Source organism: Thunnus thynnus, chromosome 10 (genome assembly GCF_963924715.1).
Source record: "Thunnus thynnus chromosome 10, fThuThy2.1, whole genome shotgun sequence".
Lineage (NCBI taxonomy): Eukaryota > Metazoa > Chordata > Actinopteri > Scombriformes > Scombridae > Thunnus > Thunnus thynnus.
Genome location: NC_089526.1, coordinates 30678448 through 30692844, shown reverse-complemented (window position 1 = coordinate 30692844; position 14397 = coordinate 30678448). Strand labels below are relative to the sequence as shown.

Here is a 14397-nt window from a genome sequence, read left to right as displayed (position 1 = left end):
TGTAGATGCAGTACATACAAGATGCCCTATACACAGGTGTAGGCTATATACCAGGTCCTATACAACAACAACTACAAAACCCACACACCTCATTTTCCTCATTTTTTTACTGTCTCATTTTCACTTTCACTGTTTTTTGAAGGATCATTTAATGTTGAAAGTTTTAGATTATTGAATGTGTCTTTCCTGTTAACCCACATGAAGTATGGTAATTAATCACAATACACATGACTGCTTTTATTGTTGTTTAAGTTATGTTATAATTGTGTGGTGCTGTTGAACATGCAGATTATATTAAATGCTGAAGGGCATGAAAAGATATAAGTTACATTTACAGTAAAAGCAGTCATGATAGTTACTGTGAAAGAGAACTATGTAGGGCCTAAAAAGTCTACATGTTCATTAGCTTGGCTGACGAATCAGCCAATTTTAGCTTATCACAGATATATCCATATCAGCCTATATGTCAGGGCCAATAAATAAAATGATATAAAAATGCAAAGTTTGAGGTCATTTAGGAAAATGGTTTCCATTACATAGTTTGTCCACCACAGACCACTGACAAGTTTACTTGTATCCACATTAGTGGTGTAGCTCGGTGTGGCAGTTTTGGTCAGTTTGCTGAATAAAACTACTGAATATTGTACTTTATGTTTGGTACTAATCAACTAATACCATGTTAACACACTAGACATAAATAATGAAATGGTAAAATTAACATCAGCATGTTAACTTTGTCAATGTGAGCATGTCAGCATGCTGACATTAACATAGGTCAAAGCACTGCTGTGTGCAGCCTCACAGAGCTGCTAGCTTTGCTCTTGTGTCTTGTTGTCCTGCTCAATACATTAATGTTGGAATTGGTATCAGCACTTATTAACAGTATCTATCCCATATTTGTCAATGAGGGTATTTTGGAAACTCTCTAAAAAAGCAACACAAATCAACATCACCACAAACAGCCTCCCAGATATCTATAAAATGTAAACACCTCTGTACATAGAGCATCATAACAAGGATGTATTAGACTTCTAGGTGGACATAATGAACTGGAAACAGTTCAAATAAAACAGTGGTTCTGAACTTTTTCAGCTCAAGGACCCCGGAATAGACACAAATTAGACCGTGGACCCTCATTTGATAAGATTTAGTTCTAGGGTCCCCCATCTGATGTTTCCTTTTAGATGTTTTATTACAGAAAGTGTATGAAACATGACCAAAACAGTCATAGATTCTGTCATTGTGTTACTTATGGATGGAATTATGGTGAAGATAAATGATTCCCCCTTTTTGCTGAGGACCCCCTGGAACCCTCTCAAGGACCACTGGGGGTCCCCGGACCCCAGTTTGAGAACCACTGCTATAAAACACTGCAATGGCTTTGTTTTGAAACTTGTGAGCGGAAGTACTAGTGAGCACAGACACAGTGTGCAGCGTCTCCCTGCAGCCACTGATAAAACGGTTTTGTGCAGACTTTGTCCTGCATCACTTCCTCCTTCGCAGCACTGTGCAGTAGGCGGGAGGTGTGAGGAGCCCGGCTCTTCACTCCTTCATGCTGCTCTGGAGCCATGGCGGAGCGGACGGCTCCTGCCTGCAGCAGCGACTACACTGCTGACGGCTCCTAAAGTTTGACACACATCTTCTGCTGAAGCTTGTCACAGATGGCCGGTTTAACTTTTCACTAAATGGCATGTACCTGACCTCCGTGGGATCATAGCAACGCAGAGTTTCTGCTTTTTCTTCTTCCAGGACGTCCGTCCTGTAGCCGTCTGCCCCCGGCGTAAATCTGGCGCACTGTCCCACAGCGGCTGACAGAGCGCCTCTTTAATATTTCAAATCCGAGTCAGTGGAGGTTAACATGGGGGCGAAGCAGAGCAGCCCGGCTGCTAATTCAGCTTCTAACGGACGGACCAGAGCGTACTCCGGCTCGGACCTGCCTTCCAGCACGTCCAGCAGCAACGGGAATAACGTTAGCAGGACTGCCACTGGGGGGGTGAGGTACCACGCGTACAGTGCGTCCGGAGCCTCCGGAGCCACGTCCAGCACCAGCCAGCACATCGGAGCCAGGGCCAGGTCTGCGGGGGGCTCCGGAGGCTCCGGGACCAGACACCAGTCCGGCATCAACATACCGAACAGCAGCGGAGCCTACAGCTCCCAGGAGTCCGGCGGCAGCAGCCCGGAGGAGGCGGCGGACAGGGAGCGCCGGCTGCTGATAGGTTCATTACCAGCACACCTCTCGCCTCATCTGTTCGGAGGTAAGAGAGCAGAGCCGCTGCGTGTGTTGACACAGCTCAGTGAACTCGAGTGACACCAACACATGACTGTTTACAAGCAGGACTTGTCAGATGACAAGCCAAACCAAAGTGATAGTGCGCCAAGATTTAGTGTAATTAATATAATACAATATTATGGAACAATTATTATTATTGTATTATAATACAATAATATATTGATTTATTTTGCAAGAGACCAGTACTGAACAGTTTGTCCAATCATTTCACATAAATTTAATAAATTATATACAGCTAGTTTCAAACAAGCAGTGATTTTAGAAATGCAGTGATCATGCAAGTGCCAACCTGACACCCGTCACAAAATCTTTATCAGACACCAAAACTTAAATTTATAGACAATTTCACTTATTTGGATTTGTCGTATTTATTCATAAACTGTAATTAGATATCCTCTCCATTTTTTTCCTAAAGCTTTTTATCAGAGCTGTCTCCACATTGGCCTGAATCAAATTTTGGCCATGCAAACATTTAAGCCTTTCTTCAATTATTGTCTTAAAAGTAGTCAATTTAAATACGAGTCTTAAACTAGTGGAATCAGCCAATAAAATTTCACTGTGTGTTAGTTTTGTACATTTTTATAATGTAAACTCCCCCCATGTTGCTAAAACCCACAAATAGTTGATACTGAGGTCATGACCTGACTGCTCTACGTCACTGCGGCTCTGTAGCCAAGTTGTAGAGATACAATCAGTCTGTTAGGTTTCTATTGATTGCCTCATCAATAAATCAACAGTAATTTTGATATTGTTCAGTTTCACTAATGTAACATTTTGCTGCTTTTATAGCACTATAAATTGAACATTTGGGGTTTTGGACTGTTGGTTGAACAAAACAACTTAAAGACATGTTTTGACCCCTTTTCATGTAACAAAATATACCAAACTGATCCACGCGTGAGTGTTTAAAAAAGGAACTGACTAAATAAAATACAGCCTTAAGTTTAAAAAGAAGATGAATGATTTAAATCAGGAATATCTGTTGCAAGCCAGAACACTTTCAACTTACGCATACACACACAACAAGCACTGAGGTTTGATAACCAGACCTACAGAGAAGCAGAGCTGTGTTAGTATAAGTGGTGTGTGCACAGACACTGGTGGAGATGCTGGCCTGTGAGCGAGTAGCGCCTGCTGGTTTTAATGGCATTCATGTGTGAGGATGATGACTCACATGTGCAAGCTGAGCCAAACGTTAAGATAAACAGTGTCAGCCTCCTTGTGAATGTCCTCTTGTTGATTTCATTGATCAACCGCGACAGCTCCAGTGACTGAAGTCATCTGATGACCCAATGTCGTTTAGTTCAGGTCGTAAGATTCATCAAGTGACTGAATCAGCTGCTTTGATGTCAGAACAAACTCTGCAGCAGCATCAACAAGTCAGTTACAGCTCTGCTCGTTTTTTACTGACCATTCATGCTCCAGTTATGACTTCAGGTGAGGGATTACAGACGTTAGTCAGTCCCTAACTTGATAAGAAGAAGAAGAATTATACCCAAAGTATGCTCAAGTTTTGGTTTTGAAATGCAGAGATTTTTCCCCAAGCTGGGTTGACAGTTTTGTTTTATGTCTTGCATTTCCTCGTTAAAATGATTCATGCAATGCAATATGTACAAATTATTACAAGTGTGCCCGTTTTTATCTGCTCACCGAAGAAGCATTTGAATCAGACAATAGGCTCGTTTGAGATGAATTTGGCCTTGTGTCGAGCGTGAACAAGAGCAGGCGGTTGCAGCAGAGGGAAGTAACAAAAAGCTGCAGTCAAGTTGGACGACTTCCAGTAGCATATACTGTACAATATACAGGAAGTCACATGGACACGCGTCTGATTATTTTTGATAGAATGAGATTCACATGCTGTATATTTGTTATAATCATGACAGGATTTATTGTTTAACCTTCATATTTAGTAAATAATGTCATACAGAAATTTTTATATAAAGATCCAGTCCACCTCGGTCTCATTCACAAGAAGGAATTCAGAACATCAGATCACAATATCCCTCACAATCAGTTCATGCACGGGAGAGGAAAAGCAGAAACACAAGGCACATGTTTCCATTGTTTACATGTCCGCCATTGTTGGACTCTCAGAGCTTAACATCAGTTTTTACAGAAGATGTGCTTCCTGTTACCAACAGTTTTGTTTTGCTTTATAATACTTAAAAGACTTACATAACAGTAAAGTTACATAGTGTAAAATGAAACAAATAAAATCTAAATCTTTGCACTCAGACTGAAAATGAAGAGTTTCTACAGTATGACACATAGTATTGCTGGTCACACATCTAAGCCAAACGTCTCCCATCATGCACTGAGGTCCTGCAGTTTGGCGGGAACTGAGGTGCCTAGCTCTCATAAATTTAGCTACCTCATCAGACATCTCATGGATTTATTATAGGGACTGGATACTGACCTCAGAATTGCTGCCTATTTCCACAAATGAAAATTACCTGTTGCATAAGCCAGAAATGTTTTATAGCTTCTGGGTTTGCTTCAGTGTTGTGCAGCCCACTGCACATGCTCATTAGTGTTTCTCCTGCTGGCTCCACTCACATGTTCCCACTCAGCCCATAGACTTTACATTGTAACGACATCACACTTTAAAATCACTTTAGGCCCTGGGAAAATTTAATTAATATAAAACTTTCATGGATTAAAAAAAACATAATTCAAAGAGTAATAATTGACTGTGTTTGCAGTTCAAAATGCAGTTTTACAGTTTTACATCTCTGATGGAGGTTAAATGGAGTAAATGCTTTTTGGGCTGCACGGGATTTTTTGTTGCAGTACTGTGAGTGGCCACTGAGACAAACTGGTGACCATAGACTAAAAAAAAATATGGCTGTAGTCACCGTGACGTCACCTATTTGAAGCCTCGAGTTTAGTGATTTGACCATCGCCATCTTGGATTTGACCGTCGCCATGTTTGATTTTCAGAGCCAGAAGTGACCATATTTGGACGAGAGGGTGGAGCTGACCATAGCGCTAGCTGTTAGCTTGGTTAGCACAGTGCATTTCCAACCTATCGTTAATAGTGATAATGCTAATGCTAATTTCCGCTAGCGAAAAACAGGCCTAAAACCATTAAAACAAAATGTACTTACTGGAAAAACTGAACAGCTGACTCCTTAGAGGGTCTTTTATCACAACCAAATGCTGAACAAAAATATTACAATTAGCCTAACTCTCATGAACTGAAAACACATTGTGAAATAGCGACGGCTATGGCTACGCCTGTAGTCTGTGAATCTGGGTTTATGCCATGGTTACGTTATGTAATCAATGTTGTCTCTGTGGTAGGGACTTGTCAATCACAACGTCGCCATTCCCTAAAGTATACTCTGCTTTATTGTCTATTTCACTCTAAATGGGTCCATAATTTAAAAAAATGAACATCATGCTGAATTGAAGAAGACTTGATACTAGTGATTGAGACCATAAACTCGTTAGAAAAGTGTTTACTGAGGTAATAAATCAAGTGAAAAGTAAGGTCATTTTCTCATAGACTTCCATACAATCAGACTTCCCACATCGTTTTCACTTGTCAGACCCAGAACTATCTGCTTGCTGGTGATGCAATATCTTGTTCTCTCAATACATCCATGGGGAAGTCAGACCAGAAACTGGCCAACGTTTAAAACACCACAGGGAGCTGTGTTGGTGGGGCATGTTGCTTCAGGTTCTGGTGAGACATGAAATACAATACAAAAAGTCCAGTTTGAGTAACAAATTCATGAGATTGAAGGTTTATCAGACACCAAAATGCTGCACAGCTGTTTGTAATAAGATTTCACAACTCTGGAAAGTTTTCACGGCAGCAACTATTGTATATTTTGCTGCGATGATTGCGAAGTAAACAGTAGAAATACTCAATGTTAAGCTACAAAGTATGCCACCAGGAATGTGTGCTTGCACTGATTTCACTAGCCAACGTATCACCTTTCCTGATGATGTCATGTTGTGTCACAGAAAAAAGTTGAGGCAGGTTCACCTTTTTTTTACTGGAGCCCTCTGTGTTAAATGAATGAGAGGGCTGCGTTTGTCCACGCAGACCTAATGTTGATCTGAACGTGGCCTCAGTCACTGGAAAAGATTTTTACCTTTTATTGTCATGACAGTTGATATTTTAGTGATGTCGTCTACTCATTTCATTATTATTTCACTGTACAATTGTCCCATAGTCCCTTTAGTCTTTCCATTTAATTTATCACATTGCATGTGTGTATAAGTAAGTGTATATACTAAAACAAAGGCACGTGCATAAACCGCACACCACACACACTCGTGGCAGGCTGTGTACACAGGTTGTTAATGTGAGTGTGAGTCAGCAGACAGGCGCCCAATGATTAACTCAGCTCATTAAGTTTCCTTCCTCTACAATGGTGTATGGCTGAATCAATTGTACACACACATACAAATATATACATATGTAACAGCAGGGTGTGTTAGCAGGTGGTGCGGTGCTTTCTTTTAATTTAAAGACTCTAGATTGAGCCACAGGATGAAAATACAGCAGAGCAGCTTCGACACCTCAACCCGACGACTAACTGAATGGTCAGTTTGTTCACTGCAGTGTGCAGAACACTGACAGAGCATGATTCCACACAACAACCTGATGAATGACACAACAAAACATGTATTTCACTGTGTGTGCGTGTGTGTGTTTATTTGAGGAAGAGAAGGACAGGGCGATGTGGTAATTTATCAATATCAAGAAGCTTTTAAACATTACACATTCAGCTGAAGATAAAGTAAAGTATATGTAGCATAGTAGTAGCTCATTTAATGGGTTAGTTCATCCAAATTACAAAAAGCTTTATTTTAGATAGTTTTGTTTGTGGTTTTCAGATGTCTCCTCTACAGCACAGTGGGGTTTGTGGTGCTCAAAGCATCACTTTACAGAGACAGAGTCACTCTGGATAATCCACAGACCTCACTTGTAACTGTTTTCAGTTGAATTACTTTCTACCTAAGTCCTCATGCAAATGGTTGACAGTCTGTTATGTGGATTACTCATTGTGACAAGGGTGTTGAATTACATATGCAGTAGAGAATAGATTACATAAATTGGATAATTATGAATTATTTTTAATTCCCCATTCATGAAATTTGTGGAAAAACTCACCTGTTGATGAGCTTCAAACGTTGACTTCGTTTACATGCACAAAATATTCCGGTTTTTGCCCTTATTCCGAAAAAGACAATATTCCTACTAAACTGTTTACATGGCTAATGAAAATGAATGTTCCACTAATATTCCCGTTTACATGCAGAGGGTTTTCAGGGTTTCCCTCTGCTCCAGTGTGAACAGGAATCACAAGATCTCCACAGGCAGTGAAGTAAACCAGCGAGGTGAAAAACATTAGTGAGCTGCTACCTGATATTTATAAGTGATATTGATATGACTGGTATAAATTAATGGTTACAGGAACATCCAGTACCTAGGTTGTCTCATGATATTTACTACACTGCTGAGTGGTTTTGGTGCATCACACCAAGTCGTCACCGTCAGTCCCCGGCTGCATGTCAGGATAATAACCGATCCCCTCCGTCCCCGTCATGGAGAAGGAGCGCTCTGTTTTTCCAGCCTGCCCTGAACAGCTCTCCACTCTCCTCTCATTCCTCTCCTCTGTCTGCCTTCCTGCTCCAACGCAGGGGTGCGTTACACAACCAGCCCGTCATTTATCACTATAACAGCCTTGCAAACTGTTGGCTAGTTGGTTTGTTTACAACACACAGAGCTGGCTGTAGACGGGCAAGAGGCCGTGTGTTGCAAACTGCGGTAAAAACCCTGATTGGGACGCAAGAATGCTCCTAAAACCTGAATAATATCGGGATATCCAACATGTCTTAATTGGAAAATGCTACATTCCAAATAAGGCCTAATTCTAAATATCCAAACGGAATATGCTGTTTACACGACCCGTATCAAATTCAGAATATTGTCCTATTTGAAATAATAGTGGAATATTAGTGTGCATGTAAATGTAATCAATGTTGCCACACCCTGCGCTAAATCTTGTCCACCAGCCTAGAAGGTTTTGGATTTAGTCCTGACTGAAGTGTTCTACAGTACACAAATATCCTCTTCTGTTGTCTGTAAAGGTGAGTTCAGACCGAATTTTTTTAACACGAATTTGACTGCTGGATCATTTTAGCAGCTCATGCTTATTCATCCCAAACGGGTTTGTGGCCTAAAGTGTAACTGTTGTGGTTCAGTTTTTCTGCTTTCAAGAACATTGTTTCCAGCAGCAGCAGCATGCAGCTGTTTTCAGCAAACAAGCTCAGCACCAGCACAAAATGACACAAAGCTAGCAGCTAGATGCTGAACATAGTGGAGCATTTAGCAGCTAAACAAACAGATAAGAAGAGACAATATTGAACTTCCATTCATCAGGTGGCCAGTGCAAGTCCATATGAATGCTAATGTTGCTTCATATCAACTTTACAAAGCTATCATATGTCAGACTTTTTAGCTTATGTAGCTGTAATTAATACATCTTTATAGAAACAGCAGTCAAGCAAGACCAACACAAGTAATACCCATTTAGCTACATATGTTGTGACTTTAAGATTGCTGTAGTTTTAAAAGAAAACTCTCGGATTGTCATTTACACCACCAAAGTTACAAAATGTCCGTCCAGCTCACTGCTTATGTTTTGGAACTCAACACAGTTCACATTTGCGTTTCAAAACATCAACAGTGATCTGGGCAGACATGTTGGGATTACAGGGCGCTAACAGGAGCTATAACAAAATCAAGGAGTGCATCTTTAAATGTACTCAAAAGAAAAAAATGCACAAGTTGCCAGGACAAGAGTGTTGTACAGGAACATTGAAAGAAAGCTGTGTATTAGAACATTCCATGTGCCCACAGGCCCACATCTCTATGTGTTGTACACCCCCATCCTGGATGCCTCACACTGGAACTGAAGACACTCTATAAATTTGTCTGTTGTGTGGAAGCATTTTGGCATTCCAGTTCAGTAGGGAGATGGCACAGAGACAACTGAAAAGACACAGACATTGCAAGTCCTTTAAGAGAGCCTCCAGTTAACACTGACAACATGCTGAATCATGCACACGCACAAAACATATCCCTGGGAAGGTACACTGTGCCCTCAGGCTGCCACAAAAGGGTCTGGGCTGAACTCTGGATGTCTTCAAATACTAGAATCAAACCCAATCATTGAATTAAAAAAACCCAGGGAAAGGTCACATATCGGATGTGGACTTCATTTCCTGCAAGAGCACTGGAGCATACAGGAAGACAATGTCATATTCCAAAGTCTGTAACCATTAGGCCTACATTTAGGTTGTTTGAAGACCGTCCCTGATAAACTAAGCTGTAAGCACATGATGGAAATGCTTTCCTATTGTCAGTTTGTGATTTGGATGAATCACAGAGCTTGATAACAGTGCAGCAGACTGCTTTTACCCAAATGGACACAGATCTCAATTCTAGCAAACTTTGGATTGGGCCCAGACTGGCAAATTAGATTTAAGGACCTTTGAGGGACTTTTATGCGGGCAGTGAAAGATTTTACACCTGCAACTTGCTGCTTCCGTTTTCCCTGCACAAACTAATTACAGAAGGGTCAAAGGTTTAATATTTTAGTCTCAAAAAGCTACCGATTCTCTGAAGCATACACTGTACATGTCTCTCTACAACTGTAGCAACACTAATGTGCATTTCATTTGCATGACTGTTTGTATGACTGCTAGACAGGAAAACACGACGTGAGTCAGTCACACCTCTGCAGTGTTGTAATCCTGCTCTGAGGATCATTTTAAAGATCCCCTCCACACATGTATTAAGACTCTGCTAGGAACAATAATGTGTATCTGATGTGGTTTTTCCAGAAAAAAAGTATAATTACCACATTAAAATCCTTAAAATGGCCACCGCTACCACTTTCCCCTCAAAATTCCAGAATCTAATAATAGGTAAATGTATTTCATTTCCAAAGTTTAACCACTGGCCACAAGATGTCTCCTACTTCACTGTAGAGTCCGTTCTCAGTGTTTGTGCGCTGGAGGCTTCAGGGTTCCACATCAACTCAACTTTGTGTAAGTTGAGTATTGGACCAGGATTGGCTTCAAAACTAGTTGTGATGTCACAAATCCTGCTCGTAGGTCCACCCTTTAAAATCAGATTTTCAGTGAGCACAAAGAAACTTTCAGCAGATGAATGTGAAAAGCCTTCTAGTGTCAAATTCTGCACAAGCTCAAACATTCAACTCAAGGAACATGAAGGAAAACATATTTTCAAGTGGGGGAGGGGACTTCAAGATGAGGCATTCCTCCTATAGTGCCATTTTTAGCCCAGGCTACAGCAACGAAAATATCCATTAGATCAGGTCCAACACATTGGTGTTTAATGGCGTGGCACTGAGATGAAAAAGTGGCTAATGGTCTGTCACCCTTGTTTTAATGGCAAATACCAATTTGTAGTCGTATGCTGCTGTTGACTGCTATTCAGGCTGCACAATTAATCAGAATGCGATCACAATCTTGATTCAGGCCTCTAGCACCTCATCTCATTTTTATGTTACAACAATTCTGCCATGTTTGTTTTAGTGGGAAGAGCCGTTGCATTAAAATCAAATGCACCATATTTCTTCCTCTGCTGCATCAACAAAGTATATGTTGCTCCACGTGACAAACTGTGCATAGGGCCAGTACATTGATGTAATGAAATGCAACCGGATTCAAAGACGATGATGAGGCCTTACTTTGCAAAGATAAAGTAACACGGCAAATTTGTACAAACACATGAAATGCAAGTCAAAGGAAATCAGAGAATAACTGATAAAAAACCTGCACATATCACTTTAATTATGCACTGTGTCTTTTGTTGTCATTATGCAAAACGGGCATGAAGAAATACATCTTAAATTAAGCAGTGCTACAGTATTAATTAAGAACCACAGCCCTGATATAGGTAGGTTATTACACCACCAACAGACTGCAAAGGCAGCAGTTGTCCTTGTTTGACCTGTTTGAATCAGTGCCAGCAGTCTGTTCGTGTAGAGTGCTGTAGCTCACCTTAGACAAGGTCTAATGGTTAAGCTGGAACATCAAGCAATATCAGCAAATTCAATCAGTCTAATCACTTGTGAAATGCACTTTTAGGTCATAATAATGTAAGAGTCAATCAGTCAAAACATGCCAACAGCTGTGAGGCTGATACCTAATCACATGCCAATTAGATCAATTACTGTAGTGCTTAGTTATTATATTAGATAGTACTAGATAGTATTGCTGATACTACTACTGATACTAAAATAGTGACGAGTCAATGAAAGTTAGCTCCATGTGAACATTTATTATGAACTGGATGATGCAGATTGTTGTCCCTGTGTACTCACAGTCCCACAGACTTCTCACTTGAAGAAATCATTTTAAAAGATGAACAAGAACAAATGAGATCAACTTTTTAAATCTACTTTGGGATATCTACACTAAAACTTAATTCACATTCAGTATGACACATTTTTATAATCCTGCATAGATCAGTTATAATTTGTGACCTTGACTGAGTGTCAACTGAACAGCAGGAGGACAGACTGAAAGGATGATGTCATGTAGAAACAAACCCTTGGAGCTGCTCCAAACACAGTAAACGGTGGAATAATTCAATGACAACATGGCGATTTTACTGTGATATCTGCTTAACAGCTGGAAGCCCTAAAACACATGTGGATGAAATGCCTCCAACTATTATATGAGCCCACAGATTGTCACTAATTCAGTGTCAATAGACCAAATCTCAGCTGTCACCTGACATCATCAGTTAAAGTCTTGAGCTTTTTATACAGTGGATGATGACATGACTGTCCAACACGGTGGGAGCTACCTAACTTTAAAGGGTATATTCACAATTTTTCAAGTGTGTCTTAAAACAACAGTCAGGTGTCCATATGAACAGTGAAAGAGGTTTTCCTCACTGTAATCATTCCTCCTGTTCATACTGACTATTAAAAGATCCCCTTCAAATGTGCTTTCAATGGAAGTGATGATGTAAAGCTCATATGAGACTTCAGCAGTCTGAGTGAGTCATATCAATTGGATATCTGCCACATTTACAGTCTTCTTAGCATCAAATAGTAACTAGCATTTAAAAGATATCTACTTGATTTGACTCATTTGGATGACTGAAGCGTCATATCAGCTTTAGATAAATTTTAAAATACATTTTTGCACAGAAGGAGGACTGTGGATTTTGTCCCCCATCACTTCCATTGTAAGTGCATTATGAAGGAATCTTCTTATGGTCAGTATGAACAGGAGGAATGATTACAACAAGAAAAACATGTTTCAATGTTCATTTGGTCTCTTGACTGTTGTTTTAAGACAGACTTGAAAAATTGTGAATGCTTTAATTCTGTATTTTGGGAAATTTAATTCTTAATTAAACTTCAACATTTGGAATTTGCACCATTTGCAAAATGTCTTGACAGTGCTGATCTTTTAGGGAACAGAAAGTCAGAGAGTCCAAAACACAGGAAGCTATCACAGCTTATTAGCTGTGTCACACATAGGATGACCATATTTTCAAAACCCCAAACCAGTAGCCTTTTTACTTAAGGCTACTGGCCTTAAGTAATTGTTTTCATCAGGATGGGGGACAGTTATTTCAGTACTTAGCACACCTACTGAGTGCACATTTCAACACCATGAACAGCACCTCAGCAGACGAAAAAATATGTTTTTTCTCCCAAAATCTACCAATTATTAGTATTTGTCAGTGTGACACATTCTCTGCCAGCTTTTTTTTTTTTTAAACAGAACAAGGTACAAATCTCTTTGTGGTCTATAAACAACTTCATAGGCTATAACATGAAAATAACTTTAACTTACATCTTCACAACGCTATGTCATAAGCTGGTCGTGAGTTTAGAAAGATTAGAACGTCAAAACAGTAAATCGGTCGGGTACTTTAAGCTTTTTAGTCTTTCTTCTTAGTTAGAGTTTCTTTTCTGGAGCTTTCTTTTTCTGGCAGGAGTAAGCCTCCTGGAGCTCTTTAGACAGTGGGACAGAACATGATAAACACCTATGTTAGCGCTGAAAACAAGTATCATATTATAACTATTATTTGAATTATCATGAAAACTGGGACAATTTGGTAGTGACTGTTGAAAACCAGGACATTTTAGTGTTTTACAGATATCTGTCGGGACTCGGGACACCCAGCTTGAATCCGAGACAATTCTGGACAAACCAGGACGTCTTGACACCGTAGTCACACCAGACACTTGTACTATATATAACCCTGCTCTGACAGACTATAAACTGCTCCACAAAAGAGGCATGGTTTGCAGACAGTTATGAAACAGCAGTCAGCTGTACTAGCATGTATCTTGAAGAAACTATAAACTTAGTTGCATGGTCGGCAACTTAGCTAGCTAGCTTGGCAGTTAGAATGCCAGTTAGCTTTGAAAGCTACTGTGACTGACTGCTACTACCATGTCTCTGGCTGGCTGGCATGTTAACGGTTATCTCCAGCTTCCAGCACTTTCTATTTTGCAAGTATGTGCAGATGAACTTGTGACTGCGTGACCAGTAATATGCTTTACCTTGACGTTAAGTCAATACTTTATATACTGTGTATTGTAAACTGCATCAATGGGACTGTATAGGTGAGTATTGGAAATAATACAATTAATCTACATAGACACAGGTGTGTACAGGCATTTAATACAATATAATACATGTATGTACTTATTGGTATGTGATAATACAAAAATATTACAGAGACTAACTGAAGTTATAGTTCTGCAAAGCTGCTCAGGTGGAAGTTCCACATTCCACAATGTTTCATAAATACAGTGACAAAAAGCATTTTTTCATTTACGTTTGAATTTCCCATGAGATCAAGCTGTGACAATGCCTGTGCCATCACTGATGAAGGGTACTGTAGACAAAACATTTGGTATGAGCTGTGTGTCTGTCTTTTTCCCGACGGTAGCTGAATTATTTCACTCCTTTTTGATGAAACCCAGCAGGAGGCCGAGGCTGTTCAAAGAAGCTGGTGGATGTTGTCCATCTGTAAAGCACAGATGGATTTGTTGCTCGTCTGTTTTCTGCATAGAGCCAAAGCC

General features: G+C 40.1%; 1 protein-coding gene across 1 annotated transcript in view; it reads left to right on the top strand.

Moving 5' to 3' along the window:
- Window positions 1-1321: 1321 nt before the first annotated feature.
- The window catches only part of znrf2b (zinc and ring finger 2b), a 37566-nt gene continuing 24490 nt past the window's right edge, over window positions 1322-14397 (top strand). Inside the window, exon 1 of the mRNA XM_067602481.1 lies at window positions 1322-2255. Within this exon, the coding sequence (XP_067458582.1) occupies window positions 1859-2255 (397 nt within the window). The 5' untranslated portion in view covers window positions 1322-1858. The remainder of the gene's footprint in view (window positions 2256-14397) is intronic.